This window comes from Notechis scutatus, chromosome 1 (genome assembly GCF_049901735.1).
Source record: "Notechis scutatus isolate UNSWTSFEM ecotype Mainland chromosome 1, rNotScu1.2, whole genome shotgun sequence".
Lineage (NCBI taxonomy): Eukaryota > Metazoa > Chordata > Lepidosauria > Squamata > Elapidae > Notechis > Notechis scutatus.
The window spans coordinates 176,217,727-176,235,069 of NC_142009.1; the positions used below are offsets into that span (position 1 = coordinate 176,217,727).

Consider the following 17,343-nt stretch of genomic DNA (forward strand, 5'->3'; position numbering starts at 1 on the left):
TGCTGTAAAAATTAACGGCGAATCACAAGGAAGCGCGTTTGACGAAACGGTATTTTCAAAAATACAGTCAGGCGGGGAAAGCTTTGAAATATCGATCCGTCAGATATCGACCGTCTATCGGTTTTGCTAGGCAAGCGAATTCTCCAGAGAGCATTTTTAACCCTCCGGTTCTATCAATCGACTGCAGGCTCCTGCCCTCCCCACTCCCCCAAAAAGCACCTATCAGTAGCGGGAGTCGTTCTCCAGGACCCGCCCTTTTCTCTCCCGGCCAATTAGGCTTTACGGATGCGAGTAGAATGTTGTGATTCCTCGGTGTTCTTCAAGGCGGGGAAGCGCCGGGCGGCAATTGCGCGATTTGAGTTTGCGGTGTTGCTAGGCTACGGGGCTTCCCTTGCAACACAACTCCGCTTGGGACTGGCGTTCAGAGAGCAAGAAGAGACGCGACGCGGCGGGCGCTCTTCCTCTTCCCCCACCCACCCTAATCGACCTTTTCCTTCCCCCCTCTAGTATTCAGCCTAGGGACAAGCAGGCGCTTCTCCAGCCATGAGCAACCAGCAGGTGAGGGAGGGAAAAGGGGGTCCCCCTCCTGCCGGCTTGCGTCTTCCTAAGGGCTCCCCTTCTCCCGCCGCATTTCAAATACAATCCTTAGGGTCGACTCGTCACACACACACCGCCTTCCCCCCCCCCCCGCCCGCTCTTTCCTGCCTCGGAACCTCTCCCGGGATCTGGGGAGGAGAGAACAAGGGTTCTGGTTCTGGGGAAGAGACCTTTGGAAGAGGCTGCAGATGTTTAGCACTGCAGTTTTCCAACAGCTCCGGGCAGTTGGTTAAGGACTGTGAAAAATTGCAACACCGGAACATTTACTTGCCTCCAATGGCTTTTCGCTCGATCCAGGAGTCTCCAAGGCTTGAAGGGTGGGTTTTGATACCTTGGTTTTATGCCACCAAGCATTATTTTGCCGAGGTAGAAAAGTGTGTGATGAACAACCAACGGTGATAAAATAATAGCCAAGTGTTGCTGCCTATCAGATTGTCAAGCATCTGAGAGCAGAAGTCATTCTAAAAAATTGACAGTTGATTTTTCAGATGGCCCATTTTTCTGACTTTGAAATCCTTATTTATACTTCCTTCTCACTGATATACACCCTCATTTCACTGTAGTATTAGGAAGCCTTGCACCATTTCCTCTACTATCTTCAGGAGTCCACATGTGAATTCCGCTTTGATCCGTAGTATGTTCCCCACAGTGGTAAAGGGTTTTCAACTTAATCAAGAATAGCCCATGTAAGCTTAAATTCTGTGTGCAAGCTGGGCTCCCTCTGTTGCACTGGGAAACTGAGCATCCGAGACCAAGTCAAGTTCAAAACAACAGAGATTAAGCAGAGATTAAGACCAAAATTAATACTGGACCCAACAATCAACACTCACATAAACGTGTTTTACTGATAGAGAAAGCCAATAATATATAAAAAAAGAGCAGCCCCATTCCCTTCTAGCATTGATGATGTTACCTAGTTGGGTAATATGGTAAAACATCTGCAAGAAAATGATCAACTCAAGACAGCAGCAAGAGCCCCATAGGAAAAAAGCTTAAATATAAATATATTTTAGGAAGTGAAGCTGAGAATCAATTGCTTGCATCAAAGAAAGTGTCTTCTGTTGCTGATGGAATACAGATTAAAAAAGGAACATGATTTAGCCTCTGGGTAAATCACTAGGCCACTAAAGTAAAGACAACTTCATTTGGCCATGTAAGATGCTTGGAAACAAACAAACAATACTGTTTGCCCTGGGGGGAAAAAAACACATCAGGTCACGTGACTTGTGGGCCACATTTTATGGAGGACGGTGTATTTTTCATGGCAAACCATAAATAGAGCAATTGTGAAGAATGACCTCTTGGCAACGGATGGCAAAGCTGTCATGGGATCATGTAAACTTAAAGTAAATTTTAAAACCTTGTTTTTAATTATGAACATCTAAAGCTGCCTATTGCTGTATTGCTACTTACTTAGTTGCAACTCACCCCTGGCCAAAAACATCAGGTTGTTACCTGCCTCTCCTCAGTTTTTACTCTCCTGATTTGCTTCAATGATGTCTTAACTTGAAATAAATTTGAGACTAGTGAATTTATTTAGTATAGTTGTAAAAGTGAAAGACATATAATGATTTTTCCTCCCTGATGTAAGCTACTGTTTAAATCTGTTAAAAATTAGAAACTAAAATCCAGTAAGAGGGTATATGATAAACGTCTCTTTAGAAGAATTGCCTTTTATTGGGAATTGAAGTCGGAATGGATGCATATGTTAAGTTTCAACAGCAGAGGGCAGTCTTTCACCAATGTAGTGCCAAATGCCTTAACTTAGCTCAATGATTTTATTCTTTAGTATTACATTAGAATATGCAGGCGTTATTTTTTTTTCCTTTGAAGTCATGATTTTTTGGCGGGGGTGCTGTTTCGTGTAGAATACATAGACTGGATTATTTATTTTTTTGAAATGCTTTTTTTACCCCTTTCCTCTGTGACATTTACTTAAATATGCATGCTGTTTGAGAAAGGAGCAGGTGGTGCAGCCATATTTGTTGAAGGAGACTTTCATATATTTGTCTCATTAGTGGGAAGTTGATTGCAGGATGACGTCCTTGAGGAAAACAAAAAATGCAGCCAGAGCCCTTTAAAGTCATGCATTTAAAAGGAATCTAATCCTCTGTGCAGCTGTTCATATAATTTTTGAATTAGTTTCTGAAATGTAAACTTAAGCAGATAGTTTATAAGGAGGGGTGTTGTTGTCCTTATAGCATCTTCAATGCCAGAGTCTTTTTCCGAAAGGCATGTTGAATAGTGTGGAAGAAAGTTATCAAAATGGGATGCGTTTTGGAGTCAGGAAACCCAAATTGATTTTCTTCGACAATCATGGAATGCACAAACACTTAATAGAGAATAAGATAGTTCAAAACCCACATCATTTTTCATAAAATCACTTGCTATGTTGTTAGAAAAAGGGACGCAGTGGCTCAGTGGCTAATACACTGAGCTTGTCGATCAGAAAGGTCGGCAGTTCGGTGGTTCGAATCCTTAGTGCCGCATAACAAAGCTTCCGTTACTTGTCCCAGCTTCTGCCAATCTAGCAGTTCGAAAGCAGGTAAAAATGCAAGTATAAAAATAGGGACCATTTTGGTGGGAAGGTAACAGTGTTCCGTGTGCCTTCGGCATTTAGTCATGCCGGCCACATGACTAGGGAGACATCTTCGGACAGCGCTGGGTCTTCGGCTTTGTAACGAAGATGAGCACTGCCCCCTAGAGCCGGAAATGACTAGCACACATGTGCGAGGAGAACCTTTACCTTTACCTTATGTTGTTGGAATACAGCTTTTGACCCCATCCTATTGATCCAGGTGTTTTCCCCTCTATCAACCTGTGAAGTAAACCAGCAGTTCCCAAGCTTTTCAGCACAAGGGACTGGTTTTATGGAAGACAATTTTTCCATAGACTGGGGGAGTGGAAGAGGAGCGCTCAACCTAGATCCCTCACATGCACAGTTTACGGTAGTCTTTACACTCCTATGAGAATCTAGGTGATCTGAGGTGGAGATGCTAGTGCTGGGGAGCGGCTGCAAATACAGATGAAGCTTCACTCACCCACTGTCCACCTCCAGCTATTCAGCCTGGTTCATAACAGTCCATGGTCCAAGGGTTGGGGGCCCTTGATGTAGACATTGAATACCTTTTCTTAGTCCAATGAAATAAGGATGCAATAGGACTAGGTGGTTCTTTGGATCAGGTTCCGGCAAACTGGTGTCCTACAGATAACTCAGGGTGTCAAACTCGTGTCGTCACAGCATCATCACATGATGTATCGGAACTTTCCCCCCCTTTGCTAAACTGGGTGGGGCCAACATGGCCCCTGAGTTGTACACCCCTGAGATAACTGGAACCACAACATTCCAGGTGCTTCACCCTTCTTGGCCAGCGGCAAAGAGTTCTGGGAGCTGTAATCTACAAAGTTGCTTACCACTGGATGTTGGAGTGATAGGATTATTTAATTCCCCACTCCAAGAATGAATAGGATTCTGACAAGGAGGGGGATAGGATCTGACATTGGCTACAGATGCCTCAATGGGTGAATGTTTCTGAGTCTGGGAGCCTATGAAAGCTGTGGAAGAAGGAGAACTAGGGCTGAGTAGAACCCAAGGGGGAAAGGTTGAAAATTCAAACAACCCTAAATCCATCCCAGGTCCTTAAGCACTTTATGCCTATGATGGATTTTGCTAATTAGTTGCCTTGTTGCATCTTATTTGTTATATGTTTTTTATTGTGTAAATTGCTGGGGTTGTTATCTGGAATGCAGTTTGTATTGAACACTCACATCTATTTCTGTGGACCTGAGAGACAGAGAGGACTTTGTTTAAAATTTGCATTTGATGAATTGATTGGTACTCAGTTGGGTCTTCCAAAATTGAATGATTTATAAATTAGCAGTTCCTAACCAGCAGAAGGGTCCCAGGATTACGTTTAAGTAGAGGGGATTTTCACAAGCAAAATGCTTACAAGGCAACAATCCTGCCAAGCATATTAAAAAAATTTATTTTGGTCAACGCTGGTTCCTTTTTTTATGGTTGGTTTAAATTGATCATTTTCATAAATTACTTAACCCACATGGATGGTTTCCCCCCACCCCTCTGGGTATATCATAATTCATATTCTCCAACAAAACACATTCATACCCAAGAGACATCAATCACATTCTCCAATTAGAGATTTGCACAGCAGAAATTTTGGTAGCTTAGTTATAATCTTTGCAAAATAAGAGTGGAATGCACTTTTGGTTCCAAACTGCTGCACTGCTCTTTCAAATTTCTCCCCCCCCCCCTCTGTTCATGGAAACTCTAAAACAAGCATAGAAATGTTTAATGAATTGACAATGAGGTTTCTATGTACCTTGGCTAAGGTATAATGGTAATATATACAGGTAGTTCTCGTGATCCACAATTGAACCAAAATTTCTGTTAAGTGAGACATTTGTTAAGTGGGTTTTGCCCCATTTTACGATCTTTTGTGCCACAGTTGTTAAGTGAATCATTGCAGTTGATTAAGTTTAGTAACATGGTTGTTAAGTGAATTTGGCTTCCCCACTGATTTTGCTTGTCAAAACGTTGCAAATGGTGATCACATGACCTTGGGAAATAGCATAACGGTCATATGAACCAGTTGCAAAGCATCTGAATTTTTAATCACGTGATCATGGGGATTCTACAAAGATCGTAAGTGTGAAAAATGGTCGTAAGTCACTTTTTTCAGTGCCGTTGTAAATTTGAATGGTCACTAAATGAACTGTTGTAAGTCAAGGACTACTTGTAATGGTCCCTGCCTGCATCCATTATATAGTCCATTGGACTGGGGCATTACATATGCCAAGGGCCCTGCCTCCTAGCTTTATTGTTAACAGCGAAATGTCTTGTATATACTCAAATGTTAATGTTTTTTTTTAGTGTTTTAATTGTAAAAAAATTATTATTTTAAAATGTTTTTAAGATTTTAATTGTAATATATGTTTTTGAATTGTGAGCCACTCAGAATCCTTTGCTGAGATGGGCAGCTATAGAAATCAATCAATCAATCAGTCAAACAAACAAACATCTGGATTTTTGCAGCCCAGATCTCGTAGTTCAAGTTTATAGAAAGTGGAGCAGGTACTTCTGCTGTTCCCTGAACATAGGGAAAAAGATGGAGCAATGTAGAGAGCATGTCATCAGTACCAGTACAAGCCTATCTATGTTTATTCAGAAAAAGGGTCTTAATGAAATTTACTCTCTAATAATTGTGGTCTGCACTATATTTTAAAGTTTCAGATTGAGAAATAAACGTGTATTTTGTTCTGTCTACTGTTTTGACCCTCTTACAGCCCAAGCTGCCCAACAAAGGAAAGTTGGAAAGTATTACAACAAAACTTTTTCCACAAGCGAATAAGGTATTTATACATACTGTATAGGATAGCTAATCACTTTAAACCATGCAAATTATGAGCATTACTGTTCCTACTATGATGCACATTAACATTGCTAATCCACTCACCATGTTTCTAGACTATCCTCCAAGAACTATCAAGTAAGTCAACAAGGTCCTTCCCATATTCTACCCTAACGACAATCTTCTACCCTAACAACAATCTTGTAATGCAGGCTAGGATGGCTGTTGGTCCCCCAGCAGTATGCTTACTAGCATCTTCCTGGTGAAAGATACCCTTACCCAATGAAAAACAATAGTAATGACTTTGATAAGATATCTGCCCCCACCCCCAAGCAAACATTTGTACTTGAGAGAAAATTCAAAATGATTCTAGCGTTTTCTTCCTTTGCTAAGTGAGGAATTGCATAGAAAAGAAACTTCAAAATCTAAATTGCATGCATACCCATTTGTTGCACCTAAAAGGTGTTGTGCAGCCATTTAATGAGTGCAAAACTCTTATTTATACATATACACATTTTCTAATCTTTATTGACCCTGTGTATTTGAAGTTACAGTATTAAATCAGACATACTGAATTTTCTGTTTTTAAAATATAAATTAAGATGCAAGTATGAAAATTGGACTTACTCATTGTGCAATTAGTAGTTGCCTGTGATTGTAACTGGGTCAGAACCTAATCCGTGTAATTTTTTTTGAAGAGAACTACCTACTTTATAAGACTGGTCTCATAAGATCTTTATATCTGGATTCAACACATTAAATATTAAAAGAATTATGCTCCCCATTTTTTACTCATTAACTTATGCTGTTCCTTTGCAACATTTTGAAAAAGATTTTACCAAGCATGACTGCCAGCTGAGAAATCCTGGCTGTTTTTTCAGATCAGCTGTAAACCATTATGGCATCAGAACCTGCCTTCGTTCCATCTGCGGCGAGATCAGGAAGATGCTCACGTTCCAGAGCAGTTCATGATAAGGAATGAGCTGACACCTGGTAAGAATAAACCTGGATGTTTGGAGTGGAAGTGAAGTTGTATAAAACCCAGGATTATTCATAAAATATCATTGATGGTTTCTTTTCTCTATGAGGGAAGGTAGAAGTCTTGTTGAGCATTGAGGATTCACCTTTCTTCTCTTTGTTTTTCTTCCATAGAGGAGAGAGTGACCATGTCTGGGCCGCAAACATCTGGATGACCACCAGATGGGACGAAAGAGATCTAATGGTCATCTTATTTTTGTAGCCCAAATATGGTGGCCCTTCTCTTGCAATATTTCATGGATGAAGACTGACTTGGCTGGCTGGGCTTTCAAGGAATTGTGTAGTGATGAGGCAGAATAGTTTGTGTAGAAAGGAATTGGACGAGGCACAACAAATGGCTGAGCCTGAGCGTGAATGCCTTTCTTCTTAGAGTAGCCAGTGAAAATTTGATCATTTAATTAAAGTAATTTATTTTACTTAACAGGACAAACTGATGTTGCAAGACCTGACAATGAAAATACCCAAATCTCACATCTGTGTGCATGAGTGGTAGTGGTATGTGTTTGTGGTGAACAGAGGAAGTTGTCTGTGAGTGAGAGAAAAAAAATGGGGAGGAGAAGGAGAACCTGTAAAGTAGTGTTCCTCATATTTGGAAACTGTAAGATGAGTGGACCTCAATTCCCAGAATGCTGAACTCCTCCCATTTTAAAGTTGCTAAGGTTGGGAACACTGGTTGAATAGGTTTGCTGAAAACACATTTAATATTATCATTAACTGGAAATAATTGTGCTCCTTTCTAACCCTAATATCCTGCTTGGGTGATAGTCTCCTTCACATCACAAAGTTGTACTTCTGCCCCAGGGAGATTATAACCTCTTCTATGATACTGTTAGGAAGGGCTGTAGGAGAGATAAGGAAAGAAAAAAATTCAGACTCAAATATAAATGCTTGAAGCAAAGTCTCTAGGATCTGAAAGGAGAGCCTTAACTTTGAGAGCCTTACCTCATTATTTATTTGCTTGCTTACTTATTTATTTCAATAATATAAACAGTTGCCCAATTTGGGCAATGTGACAGCTTACAAGAAGGCTATTAAAAAAACAATGATGAGCAACTTGGCTAACATTCATATCCTCCCTTGACGGGATTTTTGCTCATCCTGTACCCAGTTCCAGGGGGAATAGACAAGTTTTTAGAGTCTTCCTAAAGGACAGAAGGTTTGGGGTTAATCAAATACACGTGGGTGGGTCAACTGTTTCTGTTTCTCTCTCTGTGTATATGGGATTCTAAAGGGTAGGTGCTGCTGCTACAGGAAAGGGCATGCTGTCTGAATCCCATCAGACATCACTCTTAATAAAGGACTTATCCTGTGAGTGGGATGGGTAGCTGTCCTTGAGGATAGGCAGTTTGTCAAATAACAGTTTAGGAGCTGTAACCATTTCTGCACAGTTGGAAGCTGTCAGCAGAACTGGATTCTGTCTCCTGCAAGGCTCTATTTTCGCTGCTCTCCACCTGTGTTCTTCTCCTTTCCTGGTTCATTGTTATTCTAACTGCTCCCTACTCCTCCATCTTCAGACTACAAAATTGCAATCTGATGGGTCCTTTATCTCTGCTGCCAGCAACATTGTTTCTTCCTCTGATGAAAGAATGAATTTAATTTGTTTTTTAGAGGCCAGGACTTAGGATATCACATGAGTGGAGGCAGGGGTGGGATTCTACTGATTCAGACCGGTTCTATAGAACCGGTTGTTATGATTCTGCCCAGTTCGGAGAACTGACAAATTGTGTGCCTGGCTGGCCCCTCCCCTCCCCGCCCAGTCAGTCCTTATTATGCATGCGCGACATCACACACATCGCTGATTGCATTCTCTCCTGCCTGCCCCATCCCGCCCAGTCACTCCTTATGGTATTTCTTTTTTTTCCTCCTGACGATCAGCTGTTCCAAAGATAGGCTGTGCCGGATCCCTCTTGCTGTCTTACTGCTTCACCTAGGAGGCTTCCCTGAGGCCCAGGAGGCCAAAAGGGGTGTGGGAGAGGTGCTGCACGCCCTCGCACTCTGGTTTTTTTTGCCTCCTGGGCCTCAGGGAAGCCTTCTTAGAAGGCCTCCCAGGAGGCTTCCCTGAGGCTCAGGAGGCAAAATGGAGCGTGTATGTGCTGCGCAGCCCCCCTGGCTCCATTTTGGCCTCCTGGGCCTCAGGAAGCCTTCTTGAGCAAAAACGACCTCCCAGGAGGTTTCCTAAGGTCCAGGAGGCAAAAAAAAAAAAAAAAAAGGAATGTGTGTGTGGGGGTGTCGCACAGCACACCCCCCCCATGCTCCATTTTTTTGCCTCCTGGGCCTCGGGGAAGCCTCTTGGGAGGATGTTTTTGCTCCAAGAAGGCTTCCCTGAAGCTCAGAAAGCCAAAATGGAGCCAAGGGGGGGGCACGCAGCACACCACCCCCTGCGTTCCATTTTTTTTTGCTGCCAAAAAAAAAGAAAAAAGAAGAAGCCATGCCCACTCAGTCACATGGCCATGCCCACCTAGCCATGCCCACAGAACCAGTAGTAAAAATATTTGCATCCCACCCTGAATGGAGGTCTCTGATAGGCAGCTAAGTTTTTCAGACCTCTTGTTGTTTGTGCGTTTAAAGAAATTGTACATCTTCACCTTGATCTTCTTGATGCAGTTGACAAAACAGACAATTCAGAAAGATGATAAAGTACTTTAACTTCCATTCAAAGAGGATGGAATTGGTTGTACAATTTGATAGGCATATTGCACATTTGAGCCTCTGCCAACCAACGCCTAAAAATTTCTCATTTTTCCTCCATAAGGAGAATATTTGTCTCAGAGACCCAAGAAACGCAAGGTAGAGGAGATTCCCGAGAGCGATCATGGGGCTGGTCCATCAAGTTCAAAATCAAGACCTGACATTAAAAAAGATCGGGAAAATTTCAGAAGCGCTCTAGTTAATATCATCATGTAAGTTCTTTTGCAATATAGGATTACAAAGCTGCTGTCAGCTGGTGCTCCATTCAAAATCCAAGAAAGAAATACTTAGACTCCATTAATCAGAGAAAAGATATCTTTTACTGGAAATCAAGTGGTAGCAACAAAAGAATTCTGAATCTGAGAAAATGGGCGTGTAAATCACATATACAAAGTAATGGCGACGTTCCCACCCCCAAGAGTTCAATTGGCTCATCCAATTAAAAGTGGTGTATATCATCATGTGGGCATCTCCAGGTGGTGATGAGGCCTCTGTCCATTGACCTTGACATATTTTGATAAAGGGTTGCAGCTGCGCATAGCATAGGATAGAAACCTAAGCAAGAATGTAACCCCCCCCAGTTTGTACAGTTCTGGTTTGTAACAGCTCCAGCTCACTTCCCATAACCATTCCCCCCTCCTCCCCCGTTACTTATGACAGCCGAAAGATGCAAAGCAAAGGGAGAAAAATCTTGAAGGCTGACAGCTGCTTTCCTTCCTCATTGTGATACATGTTTATTTTTAAAGCTTTAGTAACATTCCCTTGTTTTCTGAAATAAATCTGAATCAAGATCAGTTTGCAGACTGATGGCTGAAGGTGGATGTTGTTAACAGATTGTCATGTTTGTTTTGTAGGCAACCAGACTACATTCCAGAATCCTTTTCAATAGAAGAAGCAAAACCTGGCACATCAGAGGCTGCAGCTGCGATAGAAAAAGATATTTTGGTAAATCAGGTCATGATTTCTTGATTGAAAGGGAAGAGAGGGTTGGAACGGACATTAAGATTAAACAAAGAGTCAGAATGCAAAGCCAGGTTCACTCTTCTCATATACCTGATAACTGTTTGCATAACTGACATTCACAAGCGATTTCATTCTTTGGGTTCCAATCCGCAAAATTGCAGCCAGGCATAATGTGGATTTTCAGTGGAACTCACTTTTATATGCCACTGCTGTACTTTTCTAATTTTGCAGAAATATTACTATTACATTCGCCATGGAATAGATACAGAACATGTGGCCCCAATGGACGACTCATGGCTGGAAAATGTCTTAGCTCTAGTACCCAAACATTTGAAGGTACTCAGTGAAAGTATCTACACACTCTCAGATGAAATGAGAGAGGACTATCTTCTTAGTGTAAAAAAAGCAATAGGTATGGAAATCATAACTTATTTGTTATAAACTGAATCAGAAACGCGGGCATGGTATTATATATATTTTTTACCCAGTTACTTTCATACAATATTCTGCAGACCCCTATATTTCCTCAACACCATAAATTAAAATGTGATGGACCAACATTCCAGGAAAACTTTTCATTTATGGTTCCCATCAGCTTCCAACTATCATTGAGCATAACAGCAAAGCATTGGAGGATTAGGATACTCATTTCCTGGGAAATGCCAATTTCCCAGAATTTATACACAGAATCTTTTCTTACATAAGTTTTCTTTGGCATCTTACAGAATTCATCTTCCATGTAATGGCTTTGGAAATGGATTCCTTCCTCAAGATTGGGAGTTTGAAAACCCCCCCCCCCACAATTTTAGCCTATAGAATGATAATCCTGAGTAGTTATCTGTACCTTCTAAATGGGTATTATTGTTGGTAAAAATGTCTTGGAACATACTCAGTTAAAATGCATAAACAAACAGAGGTTTTCTTTGGAAAAACTTCCTTAGCTTAAACTTTTATTTCTTTGTTGGCAATCCTTATCACTTATTAGGGCACCCTGAGATTTATTTCTAAGTAAACATTAATAGATTGCAGTGTTGGTTTTTTTTAACTAATGGATTTTATTTTATTTTATTTTGCTACTTCAGCCCTTTTTGTAGATACTTCTGCAAACATTCTGAAATCGACTGTCTTTGTGTTGCATGTTTTCAGTTTTTCCTATATAACACCTTTGAAGTCTTTAAAAATAATTGCTTCATTCCTTTGGCTGTTTTTATGCTCTGCTGAGTTCATTTGTGTTCTGGTCTGTTTCTTTTAAAACCTTCTTTTAGTTGACTTTGTTTTAAGAGATCCCAGGGAAAAGGAGGAAGCCAAGAAGCAAGTTCTTCCACCTCATCGTCAAGAGTAAGAAAATGCTATTTCAACATCTTAATCTGCAAAGATTATATTACAGGCAAAATACTTGAAACAGTTTGTAAGAAGGCATTCTTCTGCATAACTAGAATAGGCTCCAGTAAACTTTATATGCCTTTTTTCCATGTCATCATGCATAGGCGGCCTTTTAAAATCCCTCCTTTGAGGGAGATGGTCCAGAAATGTGAAAAATAAAAATAAAAATATATACATAAAATAAAAACAGGTTATTGTTCACTTGATTCACAGCTGCCTATTCTGTTTGTCAGGATTGCCAAGGACTCAAGTGGAATCTTTTTCCATCCATCTACTTCAGATTGTTTAATCTGGGGTCTTGTACATATATAACATATTCTGGAATATCCTTGATCAGCAAACAGAAATACGGTGAAGTGAAAAACTCAATTTCAGAACAATTTAAGGAAGATTGCTGAATCAAAAGATGGTATTGTTGACTAGAAAAAATATGACAGATTATATTAGATCAAATAGTTGTCTGATAGCAATAACAACACTGTAACCTGTTCTAATCAACAAACAGTCCAAAATAGTAAACTTGGAGCAGCAGCGAGCCTAGTGCTTAACTATCGTTATCACCAAAGGCTTAAAGTCCCAATCCAATTACAGTCCCATCCAAGTTTACTACACTGGCCATCTCTGAAGTCTCACTCACTTGCTAAGTTCAGAGGATCTATAGACTTTGATGTTGTGCACAAGACAGTGCCAGGGCAATGTAATTATCTCCTCTAAGGAACCTTAGGCAGTGCTGCAGTAATCAGGTAAGAATTCCTGTTCTGATTCCAGACTGAGTAACACTTTAGTGATTCATAGGTCTAGATGCCAATTAACCTTTGATTCATGTATTTGTAAACGATATGTGCATAAGGCAAAAGTATATAGTTTAAATTTATAAGAAGCAAGCAGCTCACTCAGAATGCTATATGCTTAATTATGATGTTTTCAGAATCTATTAAAAATTCCTTCCTTCCTTCCTTCTTTCCCCCCCAAAATGGCAAAAATATCACCCCTTTAGTTAATTTTGTCTTAAATACTGTAAGATTATTGTTGCATAATGAAACAAATTAGAGATAATGTGTTGGTTGAAGTTGAAATCAGGGCATTTTAAGTCAAGTATACCCTTAACTTTTAACTGTGTATTACCCAGAATCTCTCTCTGAGTGAGATGGGTAGTACGTAAATTTGACAAATAAATATAATAAAATAAATATGTATACAATAAGAGAACAGAACCTTAAATCTTTGCAAATTCTAGATTTCTTCTATTAACAGCAACATAATTTCCCCCCAAAAAAACATAAACTGGCAGTTATATATTTTATGATGTGTGTAATAATACATGAAAAGGGCATTCCCCTTTTCATGTATTATTACACACAAGGCAGCCCATTATCTTCCTTGCTTTTCTAGAAACATTCAGGCACGTGGAGCTCATCTGTTGGATGTTTTTTATGAGACACAATCCAGCAATCCAAGATTGGGTAGGCAGAATATATAGGGGTATTACCAATAGGATTTCCCACCAGCATTTCTCTTTGCTGGGATGAAGGCTTAGGTTTTCTGGTACTAAGTTGGGCCGAGATATTTTCTTTATTATTTCCCTTATTATCAACTAGACTCTCCACTAACTATTTTTAAAATGTGATTTTAAGAAAATCAATATACTAGTGGGCTGCAAAGCAATCATTTTTTTGCTAGATCACACAATGTCCTACAGTGATGGTGGAAACTATTTTGGTAATCTAAATTGTTTTCTTCTCAATTGATGGTTTTTGACTTGCCATGCCCACTCTGGCTAATATTTCATAGGAAGGTAGGTTATGAGGCAGGTAGCCATTTTGGGAGTATATGAACAGATGTCCCCAAAATACCAAATATTCCTCTGTCCCAAGAGTTTGTTCACCCTAATCTGGATGACAGAGAAAGCCTCTAATTGGATTCAAACAAGATCCATGGAAACAGCATGACTCGTGCTTGAGTTGCCTTTCTTCTCCTTAGTCTTGATGTTAGACAATTATGTAGGAAATAAGTATGAGATGGTGAATGGGTTGAAACCTATTGTAATCCTAAATTTATTTTACAATTATATATTGGATTGCTGATTGAATTTTGTTTGAGGTCATTGATTATTAGTAGTTAAGTGCATTTTGTATTAATGGCTGAGTATGATGCTCCCTTGAGAAATTTCTTTCAGACGCATGATGGAAAAGCAGCATATAAATAAAAGAAAGTAATCATTGAGTATGCTATAAGCAGAGAGAAAATTTAAAAGCTCAGTTGAATTCTACAGGAAACCTTTACATCGTTGAGCAGCTTTCCTCAATCTGGCATTTTTCAGATATCTGAAGTCTCTGGATGGTCAAAAATGGAAACTGGCCAACTTCATGGCTTCAATATAGGAAAGCTGCCGTGCAGTCTGCAATATGCATATAAAGAGATGGGATTGTATATACACTGCTCAAAAAAATAAAGGGAACACAAAAGACATCCTAGATCTGAATGAATGAAATATTCTTATTAGATACTTTGTTCATTACATAGTTGAATGTGCTGACAACAAAAATCACACAAAAATTATCAATGGAAATCAAATTGAACAACCCACGGATGTCTGGATTTGGAGTTACACTCAAAATTAAAGTGGAAAAAAACACTACAGGCTGATCCAACTTTGATGTAATGTCCTTAAAACAAGTCAAAATGAGGCTCAGTAGTGTGTGTGGCCTCCACGTGCCTGTATGACCCCCTACAATGCCTGGGCATGCTCCTGATGAAGTGGCGGATGGTCTCCTGAGAGGTCTCCTCCCACACCTGGACTAAAGCATCCCCCAACTCCTGGACAGTCTGTGGTGCAACGTGTCGTTGGTGAATGGAGTGAGACATGATGTCCCAGATGTGCTCAATTGGATTCAGGTCTGGGGAACAGGCGGGCCACTCCATAGCATCAATGCCTTCATCTTGCAGGAACTGCTGAAACATTCCAGCCACATGAGGTCTAGCATTGTCTTGCATTAGGAGGAACCCAGGGCCAACCGCACCAGCATATAGTCTCACAAGGGGACTGAGGATCTTATCTCGGTACCTAATGGCAGTCAGGCTACCTCTGGTGAGCACATGGAGGGCTGTGCAGCCGCTTAAAGAAATGCCACCCCACACCATTACTGACCCACTGCCAAACCGGTCATGCTGGAGGATGTTGCAGGCAGCAGAACATTCTCCACAATGTCTCCAGACCCTGTCACGTCTGTTACATGTGCTCAGTGTGAACCTGCTTTCATCTGTGAAGAGCACAGGGCGCCAGTGGCGAATTTGCCAATCTTGGTGTTCTCTGGCAAATGCCAAACGTACTGCATGATGTTGGGCTGTAAGCACAACCCCCACCTGTGGACGTCGGGCCCTCGTACCATCCTCATGGAGTCTGTTTCTGACTGTTTGAGTAGCCACATGCACATTTGTGGCCCGCTGGAGGTCATTTTGCAGGGCTCTGGCAGTGCTCCTCCTGTCCCTCCTTGCACAAAGGTGGAGGTAGCGGTCCTGATGCTGGGTTGTTGCCCTCCTACGACCTCCTCTACGTCTCCTGATATACTGGCCTGTCTCCTGGTAAGCACCTCCATGCTCTGGACACTACGCTGACAGACACAGCAAACCTTCTTGCCACAGCTCGCATTGATGTGCCATCCTGCATGAGCTGCACGACCTGAGCCACTTATGTGGGTTGTAGACTCCGTCTCATGCTACCACTAGAGTGAAAGCACCGCCAGCATTCAAAAGTGACCAAACCATCCGCCAGAAAGCATAGAAACTGAGAATTGGTCTGTGGTCACCACCTGCAGAACCACTCCTTTATTGGGGATGTCTTGCTAACTGCCTATGCTTTCCACCTGTTGTCTATTCCATTTGCACAACAGCATATGAAATTGATTGTCAATCAGTGTTGCTACCTAAGTGGACAGTTTGAATTCACAGAAGTGTGATTGACTTGGAGTTACATCGTGTTGTTTAAGTGTTCCCTTTATTTTTTTGACCAGTGTATCATGCTTCTGATTAACATATTTCCATGCCTTGCTTCATGTAACTATTATACCTAGTGTGATCCAAGAGGGTTTTTGACTTAAAAAAGGAATGATGACAACCTCCCTTTCTTATGTTTGTTGTGGCTAGAATAGCACGTTCAATTTCTAACAAGGTAATGCATTGGCTTTACTTGAAATTTAAAACTCACTAGAGTAGAATAGATCTGTTGGCACTGCAATTGTCTTCTAGGATTGTAGTACTGATTTTTATTTTGTTTTCTTTTTTCTTTAGAATAGAAATTGTGCCAAAACCTTGGAATAAGTCCTACATTGCAGCTCGCAATTACATAAAAGAAAATTTATATGCAATGAATCCCACAATGATGTCTGTTCTAGATCTCTGGCAAGCAACTTTTAAGTAAGCAATATTTTTAATGCATAGATCAGCCGTACTGAAGAAGGGCACCTTCAGGTATGAAGTTTGGCTACCAGAACTCTGGTACTTAAAATGCAGCTATGTGCAGGTAACCAAATGAGAAGCTGGTATGGGTGTTATGATTCATCAGTGAAAATGAAGAATATGTACAGTGCATGCAATTCATCCTTTGTGTGGTTTCATGGAAAAATATTTGGACATTTCCTTCCTTTACCTTCCTTCCTTCCTCCCTCCCTCCCTCCCTTTCATCTTTTCTTTGAAGCCTTTTTCCCGCCTCATTAAGTTTTAACCCAGAAAAAGTTCAAGGTTGCTGGTAGAGGCATCTGCAGCAGGGAAATGATAACATTTCATTTAACAAATGGAATGACTTACATACTTGCATCAAATATCACAATGCAAGCACATAGTTCAGTCATTTGTGTGATGGCCTCACAATGCATATTATATAATTTAGATATCATTATAGCTATTATGGATGTCTGTGGAATGCAGTCCTTATTACTAAACAACATTGAATTGTTTATTGTTGTGAGTTGCCCAGAGTTGATTGGAGTCAGGGATCTAAACTGAATTAACTAACTTACTACATAGAACTGATTAATAATCATAATTTGGAGGTAGTAACACAACGCCATAATTTAATTTATTTGGGTTTGGGTTTAACGCAGTGTGTAAACTCAGCCACTGCAGTTTGTAAGATGTAACTTATGGCTTAGTGTAAAGAGAGCAGAGATGGATTTTCCTCTTTGTAAACATGCAGAGTGTTGAGTGGTGCGGTAGCCTAGAGGTAGAGTTCTCACCTCACAATCAGGAGGCTGTGAGCTTGATCCTTGATAGAGGCAGATATTTCTCTCTCTAGGCACTCTGAGAATGT

General features: G+C 40.6%; 1 protein-coding gene across 1 annotated transcript in view; it reads left to right on the top strand.

Annotated features, from left to right (window-relative positions):
- Positions 1-306: 306 nt before the first annotated feature.
- The window catches only part of DNAH7 (dynein axonemal heavy chain 7), a 158,490-nt gene continuing 141,453 nt past the window's right edge, over positions 307-17,343 (top strand). The window contains exons 1-8 of the mRNA XM_087949540.1: positions 307-558; positions 5,902-5,967; positions 6,848-6,959; positions 9,757-9,904; positions 10,547-10,637; positions 10,887-11,067; positions 11,921-11,993; positions 16,326-16,451. Coding sequence (XP_087805666.1) covers positions 544-558; positions 5,902-5,967; positions 6,848-6,959; positions 9,757-9,904; positions 10,547-10,637; positions 10,887-11,067; positions 11,921-11,993; positions 16,326-16,451 — 812 coding nt within the window. The 5' untranslated portion in view covers positions 307-543. The remainder of the gene's footprint in view (positions 559-5,901; positions 5,968-6,847; positions 6,960-9,756; positions 9,905-10,546; positions 10,638-10,886; positions 11,068-11,920; positions 11,994-16,325; positions 16,452-17,343) is intronic.